Source organism: Seriola dumerili, unplaced genomic scaffold (genome assembly GCF_002260705.1).
Source record: "Seriola dumerili isolate Sdu_G_001 unplaced genomic scaffold, Sdu_1.0 BDQW01000081.1, whole genome shotgun sequence".
In the NCBI taxonomy this organism is placed as follows: domain Eukaryota; kingdom Metazoa; phylum Chordata; class Actinopteri; order Carangiformes; family Carangidae; genus Seriola; species Seriola dumerili.
The window spans coordinates 1447773-1471270 of NW_019174336.1; the positions used below are offsets into that span (position 1 = coordinate 1447773).

At 40.2% G+C, this 23498-nt stretch overlaps 1 protein-coding gene across 1 annotated transcript; it reads right to left on the bottom strand.

Annotated features, from left to right (window-relative positions):
- Positions 1 to 869: 869 nt before the first annotated feature.
- mapkap1 (mitogen-activated protein kinase associated protein 1) lies at positions 870 to 18605 on the bottom strand. Its single transcript, XM_022744517.1, has 12 exons — positions 18472 to 18605; positions 16702 to 17196; positions 13240 to 13329; positions 12677 to 12825; positions 11216 to 11388; positions 10959 to 11135; positions 9317 to 9426; positions 7900 to 8007; positions 7024 to 7164; positions 4561 to 4698; positions 3497 to 3594; positions 870 to 2328 (listed from the first exon to the last, which is right to left on the bottom strand). Exons 2-12 carry the CDS (start codon positions 16982 to 16984, stop codon positions 2206 to 2208), a joined length of 1590 nt encoding a protein of 529 aa, XP_022600238.1. The 5' UTR covers positions 16985 to 17196; positions 18472 to 18605; the 3' UTR covers positions 870 to 2205.
- Between the last annotated feature and the right edge of the window lie 4893 nt (positions 18606 to 23498).

The window sequence follows — 23498 nt, forward strand, 5'->3', positions numbered from 1 at the left end:
ACTGATGACTGAAGCTTGAAAATGAGCGGTGACATGATCAAGCTGAGGTTCCCCTCCCATATGTAACTTGAACAAGCTGCTGGTACTTGAAGAAAAGTGATGTGTGAAAACTCAGCCAATGAAACAGTTTGTCATGTGCCACTATGGTTGCACACTTACAACCTTCAAGCTCACGAGCAACAAGAGACTTCTTTCCTCTTTGTACCTGTTTGTGTGTGTGAACACAGCTAACGGATATGTTGAAATCTTTTCCTCCTTTCAAAAACATTTAGTGGATTTTTGGAGTATTTCCAACCCTGCATTGTTCACTTGGACGTCACATTAGCTCACAGCCTTTTACTGGAACACAGTTACATGTTTCGGTGAGATACCAGCAATAAATGATGGTGAGACAAACAGGCAGGAATGTGTGTTGTGTCATGGTAAACATTAGATTCCAAGGCTCTGGAGTTGGCAGAGAAAACCGGGAAGGTTAAAGTTTCTGGTCAGATGAAAGGAGCTATTTGGAAGTTTACTCTGCTGCCGAACTTGGTTTCTAAATAAACCTGAAACCTTGTCAGCACAGAGAGAGAGAGAATTAGCATTAGCACAACCACTAATAATATGTCAGCCACTGCCAGTTACAAGCTAAAAAACAACATAAACAAAATAAAATAAAGGCTCAAACATGTGGCTGAGTCTCTCTGATGTTTCCTCCTCTAACCATCCTGATACTCTCTGCTCTCTCACCTGTACACCTGGAGCAAGCAGGTGGTGGGCGGGGCTCAAGGCCTGATCCACATTTCTCAATCAGGAAGTAAGAGGAGATGAGCTTTAGACCCAGTTTTTATGTGTGAAAACATGTTAAACAACATATGAATCATGGCAGAGGATTTTTACAGCGTTCAAAACATGTCTGGAGAGGAACTTAAAACATCATAAAACATGATTGAGGATTAGTGATAAGATTAAGTTCAGATCAAGTTCAGGAGAAACATATCCTTCACTTTCCCCAGAATTGAGTCCTGAGACTTGGAATCTAATGTCAACCAGTGCTGCATCTTCATCCAAACACAGGTGTTTCTGCCTGTCTCACTCAGCCATGGTGCTTGCTGCTCGCTTTGACCAACCTCAGCTCCACCACGATGCAGGGCCTCACATCAGTGAGTGATGAATGACAGAGTACGGCTATCAGCAGGGACAAAATAAAGACAAAAAAAAGCAGTCAAACGTCTTTTAAGTGACCTCCATGTGTATCCACATGTGTATTTTAATATTCCTATTCGCTGCTGCTGTCTCTTCAAAGCTTTCAAATGAGCATACTGTTTAAAATCCTAAAAATGTGTTGTGATCACACCTGAATCAGCACTGTCAATACACTCGGGTGGCAGTTTATTAGGAACACTTAAAAACTAACACAGTCTGATAAAACAGTCCGGCAATAAATAGTTTTGTTTTAGAGACTTCACTGATCAGTGTCACAAACTACAGCGTCCTGGATAATCATAGTTTAATTAATCTAACCCTCTGAAACCTTCATGAACGTATCAGGTGTTGTATTAGCTTTAGCTATGTGTTCCTAATAATCTTGCAACCGAGTGTAGATAATATAAAGGATTTGCAATCTGGATTTAAGGCAGAAGCGTATTGATGTGTTGTTTAATAATCCAGACTGGGCTGTTTCATCATTATTATTATTACTTGATTTCCTGAATGTAAAATGTTTATGTACAGAACATTAAAATGCAGAGGGCTTCTCTTTATGCTGAGTTAAATCTGTTAAAGATAAAGGACAGAAGCAAAGATGAAGCTTTGATTTGTTGTCAATGTGTTGAAGCTGTACAGATCCATCCATGAGGACGGAGCTTAAATTCAGAGGCAGTGAATAAACAAAAAGCTGAAACTGATGGCAACATGACACAAAAACTCTGTCCCGCAAGTCTCTTTCTTTGTGAGAACAGTGCGCTTGTTTTTGCTTGTGCTCTGTCTTTGCTAGCAGAGTTTCGGAGGCGTCCACCTCACTCGGCTGAACAGAGACACGTCTGCTTTATCTTCTGCCCGTCGCTCTCCTGCTCTCATCTCCTCTGACGTCACCGTCCTGTCAGTCTCCACCTCTGTTTCGCCTGACGTCGTCTGTGTATGAGACTCAGACCAGGCCTTGTTTTTGTGTCTGTCTGTGCGTGTAGAGACAGACAGGTGGCTGAGCGGCTTCCGTTGGCCGTCTGTCTACTGGCCGGTCTTCTTGTCCTTCTGGAAGCTGAAGCTAGTCCGCCGGCTCAGTTTCCGCTGCTTCTGGGCAAAGTAATCAGCCCGAGAGGAGCTGGCCCGTGACTCCAGGATGTAGTTCACCTGAGAAACAAACAGTTTTATCCATGAAATGGTTTCAAATGTTACTATGATACATTCAGCTTTACATCTGACATCCACAGGCCTTTACCAAAAATACAAAGACGACATATCATCAGAACAACAATGACACTCTTACCTCCGCCCAGGCCAAACAATCGCACATGTCTCTCTAGAATCCAAGTGAATGTTTGTACCAAATTTGAAGGGTTTCCCTTGAGGAATTTTCAAGATATTACATTCTCATGGCCAAAATCATGTTTTGTGATGTCACTGTGACTTTGACCTTTGGCCACCAAAATCTAATCAGTTCGTCCTGGAGTCCTAGGTTGTGTCTGAAATCACTCACTCATTCACTCCTCCCTCCTCACTATCCAGGGCGTTCCATGTCGAGGACTATACTGTGAGCTCATCAGTAAAATGAAAAACACTTTCAGACACTCGGGACATTTTCTCTGCACTGTTTGTAGATATTGCTTGGTTAGTGACCATCGGTTGTACACTACTTTTCACAATGCATTGTGGGATACTATGAGTCCACTATATATAGTATAATAATTGCCACTATGCTATAAATTCCGGCAACTCCCTACATAGTGGTCTATATAGGGAGTAGTGAGTGATTTCGGACACAGCCCAAGTGAATGTTTGTGTCAAATTTGAAGAAATTCCCTCAAGGCATTCCGGAGATAACGCGTTCACAAGGCCAAAACCATGTTTTGTGAGGTCCCCAAGACCTTGACCTTTGACCACCAAAATGTGATCAGTTCATCCTCGAGACCAGGTGAATGTTTGTGCCAAATTTGAAAAAGTTCCCTCGAGGTGTTACTGAGATATCGTGTCCACGAGAATGGGACGGATAGACAACCCAAAAACAACATGACTCTGGCTCTGACTGTCGCCGGCATGGAGGCATAAAAATAAAAGTCGTCTGATAACATGAATGATTTTGGAGATAGGAAAGGTCCAGTACATTTAAACTACACTTCAGTTCTATACTTTAGTCTCTGCTGCCACTCATCTCCTTCACATGTCACTATATGATATTTGATTGAGTACAAACGGAGACAGAGACACCCTGGAACAGACTTGATCCAGACTTCAGTCTAAACTGTTAAACCTTTGACCTAAGAAAAGACAAATAGGAAGAGAACATTCGGACAGAACTCACCTTCAGCACTATCTCATTGACAGTAGCAGCATCAGACTCAAAGTAGAGAGGCTTGTAATCGTGGTTGCTGAGATACGTGAGCTTGAATATTGCGTGGCCTGTAAGACAGAGAGGAGAAATATCACAGAAACTGACAACAGCAGAGGTGTACAGATCACACCTTCTGTCTCTGTCTGCACATCTTCAGTCACGTCTTTGTGTGAACTGAGTCATCATCTCATACTTTCAGAGGAATCATGAATTTACACATCATTTCTCATCTTAGAAAACAGGACATTGTAAAAATTGAAAACAGGAAAACAACTGGATGTATGTAAAAAATAAATTCTTATGGAAAGACAAAATGTTAAAATGTACATGATTGATATTTGCCAACAAGACAGATAAGTGTGATACCACTGTTAGAAGACTGTGAGCCTGTAATAGAGTTCAGAATCAATGTCATCTAATACTGATCAATAAATCAACTTCAGCCCAGACCTCAGAACAGAACAGAAAAAAACATTCATAGAATAAATGAGTTTCTGATTTACAGAATGAACATAATATCCACTTTAAATTCATGTATAATGTATTTTATCTAAGTAACATCTTCATATGAACTTGTTTTATTCGGAATGAGGAACTTCTTAGAGTCTGACCAAACTTATGTTAAATAAAGTGTTTTATGTATCTGGTTTACTTGTCTTATTTTGTTCTAACTTTAAGATAAACATGTAGAGAGAGTCAGAGAGTCAGAGAGAGAGAGAGAGAGAGAGAGAGAGAGAGAGAGAAGAAGAGAGAGAGAGAGAGAGAGAGAGAGAGAGAGAGAGAGAGAGAGAGAGAGAGAGAGAGAGAGAGAGGGCAGGCTGTAAGGAAGCTCTAAGTTAACTGAAAAAGATGTTTTCTATTTATTTTTTTTAATCTTAGGCAGTTTAACTACTGACCTTTATACTTGTTAAGATTTTTCACTGGACTTGAGCTTAAACTTTAATTAAAAACATGAACTAAGGAGGAAACAGAGGTGGTTTCTACTGTGAACATCATGCAGAGACAGTGAGTCACTGTGTCCGTGCTTCACTCACTGGGGCTTCTCTCCTCTACAAGGTCACAGGCACAGAGGTGATCCGAGTCGATGGAGATGGGTTTCTGCCGAATCCAGAACTTAGTGCTGGCCTTCTGATTGGTGACAGGATCGATCTCCACCTTCTCTCCTGAAATGCCTGAAGAAAAAGATATCCGTCAGTTCATGATGAAAAACACATGATGACCCACTAACACACTCATCATCGTTGGAAAACAAATTGAGTAGAAACAGAGGTTTATGTTTTAAATTTGACCATGGACAAATATAATTGCTGCATCACCTGATATCTTTATCCCACTCTGACACTGAGCTCTCAGGATGTCTGTCAGTGAAAATGTCTGAACAACTATTGGATGAGTTGTCATGAAATTTGGTCCAAACATTCATCTCCCTCTCACGATGAACAGTAGTAACTTAGGTGATTCTCTTACTGTTATGTTCATTTGGTCAAATTTTTAATTTGTCTAATACTTTGTTTTTTATACCTGCTGAACATCAGCATGTTAGCATTTAGCAGAGTTCTTAGCACCGTAAAGCTCTTTATAATCTTGTATGTGCAGCCTGCCGATGTGTCATGCACTTGTACATTCCTTGAAAAGCCAAGAGTAACTGTTTGATTGTTTTAAATCCTTTTAAATGGCAGTAAACAGCATGTGAAGATCCCTGAAAAAGTGGGACTCGACAGAACGGGGACACCTCAAGCTCCATCACAGCCGCCAGCTGTGACAGCTGTGTTCACATCATAGAAAATCTCTCTATTTGTGTTGGGTGAACTTCCATGATCTGAATTTGTGAAAAGATATTAAAGCAGCAGAACTGTGAACTAAATAGCCAGACACAGGACACACTCCTCTACACACACCAACACACATGGCTGCTGGTGTATGAAGATTTGTTGTTGGTCAGTCACACGGTTGAATGTGAGGAATAAAGAGATATGATAAATCAAGGTGTCAATCAAAAGGCAGCATCCGTCTCCTACTAGGTCTGCTCGATTATGGTAAAAATCATAATCACGATTATTTTGATCAATATTGAGATCACGATTATTCAGCACAACTTCTCATTAACTTTGGAAAAGAACATAAAAAATGATTTCAAAGCAAAAAGCGCTGTGTCTATGTAATTATTCCCTCTATACACAATTTGAGTTAAAGATATCTGAGCATGATGACATAAAAACTTCTGCGTAGGGAAAAGCGAAAATGCATCATAGATAAATGTCTTCATCACAAACAGAGTTGGTGAATGTGAAAGAGAGTTTTTATGCTGCAACAACAAATATGAAATCTGTTTTCCTAATTCCTTCAGTATCGAGAGCGGAACCGATAAAAATTTGTTGTGAAACAGAACGGCACACAATGGCTTTTCACGATTATCTTGTTTTTATAATCGTTGGAGGCCAAAATCATAATTGAAGAAAAAATTCTAATAATTGCACAGCCCTAGTCTCCTACTGGGACTCAAAGTGAGGCACTGGTCCTCATGGAGGTCTGAGACATGATGAAACCTTAGCATTCCTGGCGACCTCACAAGCTACAATAATGACTTCTAAGGCCAAGAGTTGGCATACCATTGCCAAACTGCATTATTTTTAGGTCACAGGTTTTGTAAGAAAAGTCTTATTAAAGGACTAGAACCGTCACTGTGTGGGAGATCAGAGCTGCTGATGTTAATGATGCTAATGTTCATGTTGAATTTGGAGAGGTTTATCTAAAAGATGTTTGTCCAACTCATCCTCGAAGCATTGTGAGTAAGCAGCTGAGCACGGCTGTTATAGGGAACTAAAATCACCTCCTTGTGGTTGTATCTCTCCTCACTCAGACTAGTTTCAGGTTACATCCCTGTTTATCCAGTCATAGAAAATGTGAACCATTTGTATGAAATTTTGTCATAATTGCTGTGTGAAGTCTCAAGTTATGGTGTTTTGTGCAGTCACACTGACCTTGACCTTTGACCACCAAAATCTAATCAGTTTATCCTGAGTCCATTTTTGTACCAAATTTGAATAAATTCCCTCGAGGCGTTACTGAGATATTGTGGCCACGAGAATGGGATGTACGGATGGACGGATGGACGGACTACCTGAAAACAATGAGGAATAAAAACTACAGCCTGACTAGCTCTACCATGCAGTACCTTATTTCTATGTTTGAGTTAGCATGGTATCGTGTATGTAGCCAATGCATTTTAGGAGGCAGAGTTTTCATTTTAAAATGAGTGTAAGAAAAAACAAAACAGTTGTCTGAAGGAGCTCTGGGCGTTAAAATAATATCAATAACAATCGCGATATAACTTTCACAAAAATGTTTGCTATAATTAATTTCAATGCTTAGAGAGCACGAAAAGACATGTAACTGCCAATCTGTCTCAAATCCAGGACCTATTATTTCTGGTATGGAGTGGTAAATCTGCCAATGACAGTTTTACAGTTTTACAAGCTGCAGTAAGAAGTACTTACCTAGCTGGACGTCTGTGGTGAAGCGCAGCTTGTGGATCATACTGATCTTGAAGGACTTGTAGTGGTGACTGCTCAACATGTCTTGGACTGTGGTGATGTCAATAGGTGGGTCTTCCTCTGAACTCTCCTCCCCCCTGGAGCCTGGAGGCAAAAGGGAAAAAAAAGAGAAACATTAAAAACTTGAGTCTTGGAGCGTCGCGTAGCGCAGTGGGTTACGCAGGCGCCCCATATATAAAGGCTACAGTCCTCGCTGGAGCTGGCCCCCGCTGACTCCCGCTTTAGACGGCCCTTTCCTGCGTGTCATTCCCCCTCTCTCTTCCTCCCCTTTTCCTGTCTCTACTGTCCTGTCCATAAAAGGCACAAAAATAATAATAAAAAAAAACAAAAAACTTGAGTCTTGTTTTGGCTCCAGGCATTAAAATACAATCACACTCTACATTCAGGCCTTTGGGATTTTATCTTTATATGACAATGATGCTGTCTTTGTATCACATCTGTTGCATCATTAACACACCCAATCATCCTGAGCCCACAGGCTACACTTGGCTACAGGTGAGCTCTTTGAAACACTGGAGAGAGTGGATGAGTGGACAATGTGAATTTAGAATTTTATGCTGTTGCTGTTGAAATAAAAAAAAGTGTATCCTTTACCAGCAGCTAACAATCCTTTTGTTTGTGCTGTCTACATAAAGACAACATGGACTGCAATAAATATTTTGTGTAGTCCCCTGATTCATTCTTTAGTCCAAACTGTCCTAAGATGTGAAATCAGTGTTTAAACAGTTACATCTATGACCACAGAGTGAAGCTGGTGGAGTGGAGCCAGCTGTGAGTTATTCACTGAGAACATGAGGCAGTTGTGGTGATGGAACGTACTGTTTTCTCGGACAAGGCAGAACTCCAGGGTGCTCTGGGTCTCCAGCGTCAAGTCCAGGTCTACTGCCACGTTTGGCTGCGTCTGCTTCTCCAGACGATACATGGGCCCTGTTGGAGAGAGTCAGACGACAGCAACACACCTCAGCGTTTGGTGAGTTTTGGAGTTGGGTGGAGGACAGCTCTCATTCTTGTTGATGCTGGAGAGCTCCATCCTGAAGGATAAGTGTGTATTTTTTTTTTTTTTTTTACTTCTTTTCAGGTCAGTTTTTGGTCATGAATCTTACTGGTAATAATCGGGCCATACTCATCAGCGGCCGGCAGCAGTAATCTTTTTTCTTTTTCTTTTTTTTTCTTTTTTCTATTTAGGATTTTGTTTGTTTTTTCAACATCTTATCTTGAAAATATGAGTCTAGACTGAAGAGGAGAGCAGGAGATAAAGGAGGGGTTTGGTGCTTTGATGCACAGTGCTGACTCTGCAGATGTGGAGCACTGATGAACGTCCATCATGATACTGTAACTGATGCGGACGTCGTTCTACAAGAGTTTGATGTAACGTTCAGAGGCAGAATGAACTTATAGGCAGGAAAACCCATTTCATTTTATCATCTCGTGTGGTTTGTTGATTGTTTATTGCTGCAGCTTGGTTTGGTCGTGATGTTGAATATTGTTATTAGTATCTTTAGGAGTTAGTCAGACAACTGCTCTTACGATGACGATGCTAAATGAGGGAATCTGTTGCCGACTCTCACTGCACGTTTCTTAGGGATATTCAGTATAGTATATAATAGTATATTGCAGCCTGTTATTTAGCTGCTGTTGTTGGTTGCTCTTTGAAATACATGTGGTAAGATAATCAGAGTTTTATGGTGGTGTTGTGTCATAACTTTAGCGCTAAAATACACTGATCAATCTCTCTCTCTCTCTCTTACTCGCTCACTCGTTCAATAGGTAGACATACTGTATGTGTGTGTAGGAAACCTAAAGGTAGCCTACAATCAGACAGGTGGTTGTTGTGCATACTATGAAATATAATCCTGCCAGCACCAGTGGTACTCATGAACTTAGGCTAAACTGTTGGTTTATTTCCAAACCAGCGTTGCATGTCTGTAAAACTGCCTTCTCAGGAAACAATTCAAATGTCCACTAGCCATAGTCTTTAGAAACAGAAGTAAAGCTGGAATGAAAGAGATGAGGCCAATCTAATCTTGTCTGATGTGTCTTCTGATCAGGAGGAAGAGTATCCACATTAACAATCTGCTGTTACAGCCTCCTCCTGGCTGCATCCCGCCGCCTCCCTCATCTCTTATAAGCAGTGTTTGGCAGTTCTATTTCATATCAAGAAGACATCACACTTCCCTGTGTCTGGTCTGTCTGTAGTGTCACTGTCAGGATAAAGGGAGCGAGCAGTAAATGATACCTGAGCCTTTCTGTGAGCCTTTCCTCTTCTTCAGTGCTTTCTGGAGGATCTCTTTCATGGTTACCTTCAGACTGTCCACAGGGATCAGAGAGAAACCATGAGCAGCGTTTCTACAAGGAAGAAAGCAGACGAAGGTTGAGAATGACTGTGTATTTCCCTCCATCATCCAGACAGACAGAGAGGTGGACCACTGGACCTGGAACAGGACAACTGAAGACTGGCTTCTTTAGTTATGACTGAAGTCAAAAACTGTATGAGCCCGTCATTTCACAGCAGTAACACAATCCGCTGATGTGTTTGTGTTGTGAATATATTTTGTTTATTTATCTACTCTGTTACCTGGACTGGACTGACAGTCACTACAATATTATACTGGGATATTCTGATAAAAACTCTTACTATGTTCACTCCTGGCGTCCACACGACTCCACAGAATTTTTTGAGCGCCTAAAACTGAGACTTTTGCAAAAACTGCCGTTTTAGTTTGAAAACTCTGGGGTTGAGCTGTATCTGGACGGACAGAAACTGAGACCTTTGGAAACAATGACACAAACACCCATGGTCTCTCCTGATTGGCTCGCACCAGCCTCGACTACCAGTGGTCAATACAACACGGATACACGTGTTACTGACCTTGTTGTCTTTGCTAGCAGCTGTTGTTTATGTCTTTATTTTAATGCTACAATTGTCTTTGCTGTTCTGAGCAAGCTCTCTTTTTCAAGGACGCCATCACACACAATATATACGAGAGACAATAATCCATAAGTGTAAAAACTATTTTGAATGGATATGCAATATACAGTGTAATGTATAAAAACAATGAAAGCCACAAATAAAAGCCATGAAACATATAATATAGGACATAGTCCATAAAAGCAATATGACTCAGTTGAAGCACACATTCACACTGCCATGAGTCAGCAAAGATTTAAAAACATTAAAAGGGATTAACTCATCTAATTTGAATCTTTTCCGCGTGTTATTCCATTTGTGTGGAGCATAAAATTTAAAAGCCAATTTCCCAGTCTCAGTGCTAACACACTGATTCTCAAGGACCAAATAGTCTTGGGACCTAGTGCAGTGTGAAGTTGAGCTAAAGCTAATAAGAAATGTCAGGTACCCAGGAAGTTTGCCAATAACTGCAGAGTAGACAATCTGCTTCTTGTTTACACCAACACACCAACGTGTATGGTCATGTGATGTGTGTTTTCAGGTGTGATAGTGTGGACAGAGATCAGAGATGATTTCTGATATGAAGCTAAAACACTCAACTGGACAGAGATGGTTTTGTTTTATAATGAAAATGTAGTCGTGTGGACGTAGCCTTAGAAAATGGGTGAAATAATGATTTTAATAAGGATCCGTCTGATCAAAGAATAATTAAACATCATGATCATGAATCTGAGCAGACAACCAATGCTAGCTTTAGTATTTGACAGTTTATGACACTTATGACGCTACAGACACATTTCAACAGGCAGCAAAGGAGTGTCAGTACACACAGCTCAAAGGCAACACATTCTGCAGTGCAGATGTTGAGCAGCATTGTGCTGTATTCTACAACGGGCCTGGAAACATCAGGATAAACATTTACATATACACCCACATGTTGATTATATGCATGAGTATGTTTCTGACTTACATTCTGACAAACAGTGACTGTCTGGAGGCGAGGCCAGGCGAGGAGTATTTCTCCACCAAGGCCAAAGTGCTGAAACCAAACTTGTGGATTGGCTCATTGGAGTCGAGAGGAGGGAAGTCAGTGTCCACCTCGCCGTCATCCTCTGCGATGTGGAGGCAGTAGGCGTTAACATTCTCACTGTGGAGAGACAGAAGCAGAGTGTGTTACCGAGACTGTCAGTGTAGGAAACTGCTGTTAACACACCTTAACACACTCACTTGAGTTTAGGTTCTCGTCCCTCGCTCGTGTACTGCCAACAGATGAGACCGATGAGGTCGTGGACGCGGGCATTGGCGATGGTTACCACTGTCATGGGATGTAGTTTCTCCTGAGCCACCTGCATTGACAGGTACACGTCGATCTTCTTTGTAGCTGTTGTGCCAATGTGGCCCTGAAAGGTGAAGAGGGAGAGAGCAGAGAAAAATCCTGATTACATAGAATGAAAAAAACTAAAACTAAAACCTTTCACTCTCACTGTTTGAATTTACTTCTTTTCACTTCAAAAAAATCTACAAAATATTTTAAAGTTAGGGTGAAGAGCCAGGAAATGATATGTCAATGAGTGTGCTCATAACTACAAGGTCAGCGTGTGTGTGTGTGTGTGTGTGTGTGCGCGCGTGTGTGTGTGTGTGTATGTAAAATGTATTTACATATGTAAAACAAATAAAATGAAAATCCAGTGTTTAACCTTGTTAACATCCATATGATGTTTTTATATAATACAGACATGATGAGAGAAATAATCATCAACACCGTGACGGAGTGTTTCCACCTTGAACTGCAGTGAACCAATGACAGTCTCATAAACACAGATTCAGACAGTCAGGGTTTCATATGTCACAAACCTCAGGAACCAATCCTGTCAACTTGTGTGGACGGGGGGCGGGGCTAAATAAACCTGACACCTTGTCAGTACAGAGAGAGAGTTAGCATTAGCACAACTACTAACACTGTGTCAGCCACTGCCAGTTACAAGCTAACAAGCCACATAAACAAATAAAAGATGCTAACTATGCTAACCGCTCTGATCCGTCTGCTAGTCTCTGGTTCTGGTCTCAACAGACTCCTCATCTGAGTCTGGATCTGACTGAGGCTCAAACATGTGGCTGAGTCTCTCTGATGTTTCCTCCTCTAACCATCCTGATACTCTCTGCTCTCTCACCTGTCCACCTGGAGCAAGCAGGTGGTGGGCGGGGCTCAATGCCTGATCCACATTTCTCAATCAGGAAGTAAGAGATGAGCTTCAGACCCAGTTTTTATGTGTGAAAACATGTGAAACTAAATATGAATCATAGCAGAGGATTTTTACAGAGTTTAAAACATGGAGAGGAACTTTAATTATTGTTATCATTTGCAGTATTACAATTTGGTAAATGGACAGCACTTATATATCACTTTTCTAGTGTTATCGACCACGCAGAGCTCAAGACGTGCTTGAAAGTCATTTTTATTGACAGAAAACTTCACTCTCATAGTTTCTGAGGTAAAGCTATGAATAAAGGTTTACTGAAGGCAACTAATCCTTAATTCACAGTAACTGTTTTTCATTTCAAAGGTTGTTTCAGTCAAACAGAAAAAACAAAGCAAAATGAATCAATCTGCCTATTTCTACTTCTCATTCATGATACATTTATTTTTAAATGATAAAAAGAAATTGGGTTTAATGTTGAATCACTCACCTTGCCATCAAATTTGGAGTACTCATTGAAGGGGTTGTTGAGCTGCTGGGGACACTGCTCCAGTCGCAGTGAGAGGGTGGATTTGGTGCCTGTCGTCCGTGGCCTGTCTTTATAGTCCCGCTTTTCAAACAGAGACCCCAGATCCTCCACTGCACAGAGAGCGTGAGAGCAGAAACAACATGCAGCAGATACCTGATTATTTTCAGGAACACTGACAACAGTGACAGTTTATTTTGTTCTCAGTGCTGGAACATATCCAGAAAAGGAAGGTTTTCATGCAGAATATTTGATTACAAGCATGTATTTACCAGTCGTGACCAGTTCAACCAAAGACTGGTTTTCTTCTGTTTTTACTTGAATTTTAAAAAGGTAAAATGATCCAAGATCTTTCCTCCAATCCAAAATAAAGATTACAATATGAAAATGATTTGCTGTAGCCAAATTCTTTCCCTGATTTCCCACAGGAACAAAGTGAAAAGTGAACGGTATATTTTTACTACAAAATCAATTGTGATTGATGCTTTGATATTTGGATATTTATGTAAAATTGTAATAAACAGTACCTGATTGGGAGGACGACCTCTCTTTCCACTGAATGTTTTTACATTTGATTTGGTTCTGCCGTTCTTTCCGTAGCCGTTCAAGTCTTTGGGCTGAAAAGAAAAAACAACTTTTAAGTTTCTATCACAAAAACGAGTCAAAATCACTACAAACCTGATGAAATAGAAAAGATCAGCATTACATAAATTGTACTATAAAAATATCAGAACACCTGGCCCGTGAGAGGAATACAAGAACAGCTGAGACAGCTGCAGACACCACCCACATGTAGTTGTTTTCTCATATACTCTGTTTGGAGGACACGTTCCATACCATAGGCAGTAGAACATCATCTTCTTGTTTACGGTACCCAGTGGATCACATGTGCAGATGCTACCCTTGAAGCGTAGTGGCTGAGCGGACTGTCTACGTGGTCATAATAAATTGGTGGGTACATGCATGTCTGCGCCAGAGCCACACATACACCCTCTGATGACGACGTTTAAGTCACGTTGACCCTTGTGGATGCAGACAGTGTAACTTTGGCTTTACAGAAAACCCTTGTTATTAATGACACCGGAGGCCAGTAAGTACCGGGAGAAACAGAAGGAGCAGTCTACACATTTGTCAGCACCAGACCATGTGGTGGTTTGAATGGGAGTAACTAGAGCTGCAGACAAGAGACTGGTGGCGACGTAACAGCGAGTTTAGGGAAGGAATGTCTAGCGGCGACAGTGCAACATCCTGGACTTACCTGCTGGAACACGCATGTGACACGCTCTAAACCCAAATGACAGACACACAGAGTGGAAAAGGAAAAGGATTTTTTGACAGTCCACCAGTCCACCAATGTGGCGGCACACCGGGATTTGTCCTGGTGGATGTGATGGCTAGTCCAACTACACAAAACTGAATTGTGAAATGATTGACTAGAGGCTTTATGTTTTCAGGTTGTCCATCCGTCCATCCATCCGTACCATTCTTCTGAATGAGATCCAAAGGGTCAAAGGTAGGGTATTTTGAGGGTAGAGTGTTTGTGTGTGCATGGTAAGATGTTTTAATAAGAGTCCATGCTATATTATAATAATCCGAGCCGTTCATATGTTGATATTATCAGACTCTGGTTATAAACTAACGTTAGCTAGTGTTGCACACTGTTGGCACAGGAGGGGAACAGAAGAAAGGCATTGAGGCGAGGTGCTTGGGAGCATTAACCTCATATCCTTTGGGTTTTCCTAGAAAATTGGCCCAAAGTCCCTTCGATAGAGATCAGTCAAATGTCTATTATAGGTAAGTCCGGGAAGGTGACGTTTCAATCCATTCACACAGTGGCAATAAAAAGGTGATTAATACATGTAAATTTCTTCTCATTCTTACGTATAATACCTTTAAAGTTTTTATCCCTGTAATCTTACCAGCAGCCCCAGGTTTCTCGTGGCTTTCTTGCTGGAGTCCTGATGAAACAGCCACCACAGGTCAGTTCTCAAGCTCAAGTCTGAAAGTTTCAGGATTGCTGCTGTCTACCCACAACCACAACCACGACCGGCACTCCACCAGACTTAGTACAACATTCAAGGGAGCCAAAAGGAGACGTGTCGTCTACCTTTGGACTCCCTCTATCACCAAAACCACATTTACCTTCCAAATAAAACACCTGAATGTAGCTTAGAATAGATTCAAACTCTTCATTTGATTGAAACTCACTATACTCAGTTTTTACAGCACATCATGTTACACACCCACATCCCAACCTGAACACGCTATATTCATTTCATGACTGATTTGATGATTTCATGGTGATTAGGACACCAAACCTTGAGATTTAAGGGGCTAACACAGGAACGTCTGTACTCTGACAAACATTGTTACTGAAAATAAATAGAAAGATTTAGGATATTTGTCTCTCACATGAAATGTGTTTTGTCTTTGTGCTGGAGAAAAGTGACTCAGATTTTTTTCCAGGGCTTAAACATAATAGTTGTCAAACATTCTGTTTAATGTGGTTGCCTTTTTGGCAACCACCTTCGGTGTGTTGGGAAAAAAAATCCCTGTGTCCCTCCCTTTTAGTGTAGAACTGTCTAACCAGATATTTGAGAGCGCTGCTGCTCAGAGGATAACAGTAAGACCAAAACTGTCACAGCCAAACCCAAATGGAAGCGAAGCAGAAATGTAATCAAAGTTTGGAGGACAACACAGACAAAATGGAAACAACAGATCAAAATAAAAACAGCAGAAATACACACTTGAAGGAAGTAAATTCACATTTCATCTATTCATCATCACTTCATCAGCTCTGAGAGAATTTTATAAATACACTAACTGAGCACTTTATTAGGAACACATGTGCACCTACATATTCATGCTACTATCCAATCAGCCAATGAAGATGCATCAAAAATCCTGCACACAGGTCATGAGCTTCAGTTAATGTTCACATCAATCATCAGAATGAGGAAAAATGTGATCTCAGTGACTTTGACTGTGACAAGATTCTTGGATCTTCACAAACAACTTGGGCTACTCAGAATGGTGCCAACAACAAAAATTCTCCCAAAATGTGCCATCTTCTAATGGCTCCTTCCAGCAGGATAATGCTCCATGTCACAAAGCTAAAGTCATCTAAAACTGGTTTCAGCAACATGTAGGGAAAAATCCTGCTCAACTTGGGGAAATATGAGAGAATATGAATCAGAATTATCCTGCAGCCACCTTAACCACCTTAACAGTGATATAATTAACTTGGAAGTTTGTTTTCTACCTGTTTGTCTGGTTGCACATGTTTCTTAATCCATCTGACCTGGCCGGAGCAACAAATTTTTTTAATAATGAGTAATTTTCCTTTCATTTTTTAAAAATCTTGTGATCCTGTAGGGGCAAGTTAGTGTAAGTGCACTTTACGCTAGAGCTCAGAGCCAAAGGCATGGGGCCGTCATAATGGCTTAGTGGTGTAAGACATATAATGTGTTGTGTCAACATCTCCAGTTAGATTCCAGCTGGGGATCTTTCCTGCATGCAATTCCCTTGCTCCAGCCGCATATTTCTATATCTATGTCTACTGTCAACTATCTAATGAAGTTCATGAGTGAAGCCAAAAAGACGCTTGAGTCCAACTCCTTTGCCATTGCCGCTGACTTACATTTAGTTCTACAAAGTGTCACTTTTCTTCTAAATGACATAATAAACAGAACAACCCAACACAGACTTTACAAACTATATTGGCATTAATCATAATAAACAATTAAGAAAATTCACACAGTGAACTACAATGTAACCCCATGCTTTCCACCCGAGCAGCAACAACCTTCAATAGCACACACAATTTGACTTGAGCCTCACTAAACCACTGGCCCAGATTACACACACAAAACCCCTCCAAACAACAGCAGAACAGGCTTTCTGGCTGCCCCTGCCACGATGACAGGAGGGAGGTGTGCCCATCAGAAAGCCTGCCCTGCTAACCGGCCAGAGCCTGGAAATGAGCCTACCTGTGTTGGAACGCCGCCGAATACCAAAGTCCCAGCTGGAGGTGATGTCCATGGACTGAGAGAGATCACAGGCATGATTGTCCGTCACGCTACTGCCCTCCTCACTTAGGGAGCCTGACCCCGTTGACCCACAGCTGCTGCCGGGCACCAGAGCCAGCTGGCACTTCTCCAGATCCACATCCTGGTCTATTAGTACCATCTCACACATTCCTGTGTCATCACTGGTCACATGAGACTGTCTAATGTGGGCCAGAATAATGGCTGGATTGTCCAAGAAAGCCATTTCCTCTGCTTTATAAAGTTCGGCTTAGAGCTTTGGATGTTTTCTCTTTGTCTCTCGTCTTGCCTGTAAGACAGAGGTACTCTTTCACGTCCTTTTTAGTCTCTCTCTGAGAGTGCTGAAGCAGTAGCTGATGACAAGTGGACAGCAGTCATCTTTTCCATCTCCTTTTTTTGATTATTCTCTCTGATCCAAGGTAGGAAAGGTGTCAGTACCTGTTTGGAGTAAGATAACAGTTATTACATGGTGCAGGCTGAAGCTTAAGGATCGGTTTAAAAAACAAATGTTTTAACTTTTCTAAAGATCATTTAGTGTAGTGGGGAGCAACTTCCTGGTTTAGCATGTTCCAAACATGTAATGGAAAGATTTTTATGCAACTATGAATTTGATTTGATGTTGAAAGAAAGACACAGCGACACAAATCATAGCATCAGTGTTTCTCAAAAAGGACTACCCACTATTGTTTTGGCTAAAATAAATACAAAACACACTAAGTATTCTATCTATAATACAGTTTATTTGTTGCTTAAATCATATAGTCCCAAAAAACAGAAGTAAAGCAGAGCCTGATAACACCGCCAATCAACAGTCAAATCAATTATGCGATTTTGTTATTGTCATAACACTGACTGCTTGAACAGGGTGTTAGCCATCACTGGACACTTGTATTTAACAGTAAACAAATGGCCTCTCCTCTAAATAGTTAAGTTTCACTGTTCTGAGTATTTACACTGTGGACAAAAGGCTGTTGATAATTTAAACAAAGTGATGAGAGCTGTGACGAAGGACATAACAACCCCATCCCCCGGTGTGGCATTAGCCTGGCTGAGATAACTGAGTTAGCATATCAAATGCAGAATTCTCTAGCGTCTACAGCGTTAGAACGTCATCTAATGTTAACAAACAAACGTCAGATTAACCGCAGCATACTGTTACAATCATATCACATAGTTCACACTGTGTGCGAGGTCTTATTTCATGTTTAAAAGCCAGTTTCTGCAAAGAGCTTCTTTGACTGACGCTAACTGCAGCTAATGCTAAGCTGCAATGTGGTGTCAAGTTTGCTTTGTCACTTGGTACAAACCATTGAATGTTGACAGTTTCATGATCAGCGTCTCTCAAACAAGAAGTGGCTCATATTTGGTCTTAAATACCTTCATCCTACAACCCAGTTAGGTAGTGATGATTCCCAGTAGCTAGTTTGACGTTAGCTGATGTAGCTATTGTGTTTGCTAGCTATTCTGAACCTAGCTAACTGGCTAACTTAAAAGTCCTGCACTTTAGCTAAGTCGGCGTTCACTTGGTAGAAGTAGCAGCAAAGCATAGAACTGGTATTCACACTATAAAAAATTAACCACCAATGTCGGTCCAAATTGCATTGTGTGTATCTAGTTAGCTCATAAGCTGGTTTAGGCTAAATTCACTAAAGCTTTCTTTGGTTAGCTGTTACCATAGCCTCCCAGAGTAGTTAGTTCATGACGGCGTCCCACCTTTAGAGGTCCCACACGAAAAGATGTCCACACTGCTTCATTTTATCCATGCATACTCCCAGTAATGACAATAACTCTATTCATTAGTAATAATGCAACATAGCAAGATCATCTGTGCTCTGCCTTGCAGTGGTAGTTCAGTTTCACTTCCGCTTTCATTCCTTCAAAGTAAAAGACAGCGACTATTCCGATTTAGTTTTAGCGCAAAAACATGTAATTAATCAACAAAATGCCTCCAGACCCTGTATTCTTGCCATACTTTTTTTTGCATTTGTCTCTTCATGATTGTTTTACCTTCAGCTTTACTCAACATTATTTACATGTTTACTGTTTGTTATTTGAGTGATAGCCAGTATATCAACATCCTCTTTTCCTTCTACTTCTACATGGGCAGGAACCCAAACGAAGGACACCATCAGACCCTTGTTGTGCAGTCTGTATGTTAAAGGGTGGATTTCAAAAAGAGGATTTTGTGTATACATGATTTTACAGATTTAATGCTTGTGAGTGCTGCCCAACTATCAGAGTAGCTACAAGGTCAACTGCATACTGACAGGTGATCTGTGGTTCTTTTCTTAATTGCTACCTTGACCAGTTCAGGGAAAACTACAGGTCCTCTACCTCCAGTCTCAGGGTCTTTTGAAACAACACTAACTTATCAACAAAGTGCTGCTAAATGTTATTTTGTGCTATGCTCCTAGCAGGTACCTGTTCGGACTTCCTCCTCAGTTGTTGCTGTATATTTAAATCTAGTCATAGCATCACAAATAACCAGGTAGGAATAGCTGAAGAAAGACTGTTGGACTTCACTGTGTGTTACTTATGGTGTAATAAGTACATCATATCAGAGCTTTTGAAACGTGCATCTTCAAACGCTTAATTTTAGAAAAATGAAATAAAGCTTCCGTTTCCCTTTTTCTTCCTCTCAAAAAACATATTACCAATTGAACAGCTTTAACGCTTCATTTTCTCTTTCTTTCTCTTATATCTCACTCTCCGCAATGAGCTCTCATCTTGTCTTTAATCTGTGTGTGTGTGTGTCTCACTCACAGATTTCAGTTGCAGTGACTGGCTGATTAGCATCACATAATGGCTATAGCAGTCAAACGCTTGAGAAAATTTAATAATTCTCAATCATTTAGAGGTTATAGGTTACTCTGTGTCCGTACCCGGACTGTGGTCTGCCTATTAATGACCTTAGCAATATCCTACCTTTAGGTAATATCATCAGAAATCGCCACATACATTTTCATCCCATTTTCTATGAAGCCAGATGAGACTGATCAGGTGGTCAAACTTCAGGAATGTCTTAAAGACGTAAAGACAAGTCTCTAGGACAGCCTTCTTCCACCTGCGCATTATTGTGAAAATCAGAAATATCCTGTCTCAAAGGGATGCTGAAAAACTAGTACACCTCTAGACTGGACTACTACAATTCTTTATTATCAGGATGTCCCAATAACTCTAGAATCCTTTTTAATTTCCTTTCTTTTATTTATGTTGATTTATATTTATTTACTTATATTTTCTCTTCTCGTTTTCTAGGCCATGGCTTGTGTGACCATGACCGCTTAATCATATGAGGCTCTATCACCACTGTAGTAGTCAAAGACGAAGGGATCAAACTTTGTGTAGCTTCTCTTTCCCTCTGTCCACGAATGTAGGAACAAAGCCTTGATTTCCTGATTGATCAACATTGCTGACTCCTGAGTCTCTTTCTTCTTATTAGACAGAAAATTTTGGTTTCATTTTGTAGAGACAAATTTATTATAATGAGATATAAATGTGGCCTGTTGCATGCAATCAGTACATTATTAAAAATAAATTAAAAAGATTATAAAACTCTATATACAAATTTTCACGTGTCTGGCTTAGTGCTTTAGTGTTGATGCTGCCCCCCTGTGACTAGAGAGCAGAACTGTGGATTGAGACTGAGAGCACCAAGAGAGGGACTGAAAAAGAGAGAAACATTGAAGCCATTACATTAGACCAGTGCAACCAAAAAAAACATTAATTTTGAGTTGCATGTCCATCCACCAACCTGACCTCCTCACATCCTTACTTTGAATGATACTAGGCTGTATAAAAAACACATCCAGACCTATTTAGTGCAGGAGCTTTTGGAGTTTGAATTGTATGACCAATCCCTGAAAGTGCCTCAGGGTGAGGAGAACAATATGTAATGTCTTGACAAAGTTATCGTAGACACCTGCCAGTAACAAAACAATACAAGCAAACAATAACATAAAACTACTGTTGATAGGATCATATAAATGATGGTCAAAACAGACCTCCAGGTTTTGAGGTAATACGTTTGCCTAAAACCAAAGAGACTCCATGAAACTGTCGCTACGTACGTAATACCAAATAATACAAGGGAAAAGACTTTAAAGTCTGTATTGGATTCTGGGTAACTGAATACACAGGACCAGGGAGGTGATGAGAGAGAGGCTGCTGAGAATCACTGCACTGACACCAACTCTATGCACAGTAATTACACATAAGAGCACAAAGCAACACATGAAAGCATCATGAGCATCACATGAGCCATGCTAAATAAGAAACACCCTCTCAGAATACTCGAGTTCAAACAGGACCCTCATGTGATCATCTGGACAAAAAGGAACCAATCCATTCTCTGGGTGAGATCTATGGGCGTGTTGCATTGAGCAAATTATTTACATACTTAATTATATGCTGAATTTACAGTTATTTTCTGTAGTAGCAGCCATTCTACAAACAAGGTGTTTTTTAATTCCCTGTTGCAGTTTGTTTCAGACTGGCTTTGTTTGCTATCTTTTTTTTATGTATGTGTTGTTGAAAGTTCTAAAACTGCAACTGCGATTTCGATTTTGACCATTTTTTTTTTAGATCCATAAAAATGATTTATAGCAAATTGACTTAAGGGGGTTATTGTTAACATGCAAGCATGCTGACCAATGTACCTGCACCTCCTCTGTGAGATAAAACTATACTAAAACTATGAATTTAAAACTATTCATTCCTCATTCAGACTGTTTAAATCCCTCCTGCAATGCATTGCCCTGTTTGGAGTTTGGAGCCCCTCTACCTGTTAAAAGCAGAGTGCTTGCTCATAGGGTAATGTTGGGTCAATGTAAATAATGTAAATAATATTATAGAGTACAGTCTAGACCTGCTCTATAAGAAAAGTACCCCCGAGATAACTTAACGTAACAGATGAAAATTAGCCCATTGGGCAAATTCTGGCTCATTTAATGAATATTTATGATTTGACCCCAGTGGAGTGTGTTTGAGAAAACAGTGTGAGATGTTCTTGAAGTGGAGCTGTTTGTGCATGTTTGTTTCGAGGTGCTCCCATCAGATAAACATACAAGTCCATAGCTTACATTAATGAAGAGGTTCTTCTCAGGTCTCATAAAATGTAAACTGCACATCATCTGCATCCTGAGACTGTGAGAGGTGATGCCTCACCACTGCATGTGGCTGACTATGACCTGAACGGTTTAGACTTAACTCAGCATTCAGTAGATATACTGTGAGCAAATATAATAGTTCCATACAGTGTGAGTTCCTGTCTTAATAACTGCAGTACACATGAAGTAATTCACATTTCATTGTAAATTAAAAATTTACTTTTTTCACTTTGTCAAAAGGTCACTTTGTAAATTCTAAAAACAAAAGTAGCCTAAATATGAACAATGCAAAATCCACATGACATAATGATAAGAGGACATTTCTGCAGTTCCATCGTCCACCAGAGCAGCTGTATTATGTATTGTTGTGTATAATTTACCCTAGTATTATTATTATTCATTCCCATGCTCACATGAACTACAGTATGGTGGTACAAATTATATCTAATAACCTCACATCTAATGTTATAGCGTGTTTCTCTCTTTGTGAAACAAGTGGAAGATCAAATGATTGGACTTCTGGTTATTAGATATAACTAATAACTGTTAAACACAGACCTCAGGTCTTTAGAGACCTGGAACCATACTGTTGTTTATTCAGGACACTAACTCTGAAAATGAATGCGTGCCCCAAGCAACTGTTGATAAGGATGATATTTTTGTGCCATGTTGAAGTGAGTATGATGGTGCCAGGTCAGAGGACGTGAGCTGCTCTCATTTCAGCTGGGGATCTATTGCAAGACCATGATATTATGATTTGTGATACTATGGTGAATTAATTTAGTTTGGTTATTAAACAGTTACTGAGTGCAAAACTGCTACTAGTGTAACAAAGTACAATATATGTATATATGTATAAACATAATAGGTTACAATAATAAGATGAAATATTTATATATGTGGAATAACTGGCATCTATGAGGGACTGAACAAAAGGCGAAATTGCAGCATAAACAGATACATTTTAATGCAGCCAGACCAAGGAGTATGAATGGGTTATGGACATGCACCACATCTACACCATTAAAATTCTGTTAGAGAAGTCAGTGAGCCAATAGGTCCAATATGAAATTATTTTCTCTACAATTCCTATTCTATTTGCTCAACAGTTTGAAGCATACATATGTATACATTGTGTTAATGGAGCACCGTAATATTCAATAAAATACACCTTGTAAGCACTGTATATAAAGACTTTAATAAGATTGTAACTCAGGGCCCCTATTCAAGATTGGGCCTCAAAACCTGCGAATAACACAAGTTTATAATTTTATTCATAATGTGATTTAGTGGTTCATACAGTAAACATTTACAATTAATTTAAATAGACCAAAATAAATGGTACATGGTGAAGATGGAGTGGCCATTTTTATAATCCAGATTCTCAGACAAATATTTCATGCTTGATCATCTCCTGTAATCTGTTTGTAAGGAGAAATGCGTGTAAGAGACTGGAGGCAGCACTCCACTAAATGCAACCGTTTATCAAGAAGAGAAAACGTCCAAACACACACGATATTGCATCATTAGCAAGTGTTGTGTTCAGTGTTTAACGTAGGCACCGTGGTGGCAGTGAGGGGAAGGCTCCTCCAGTTGGTTTGTAGATCACACCCCCATTACAATCCCTACCAA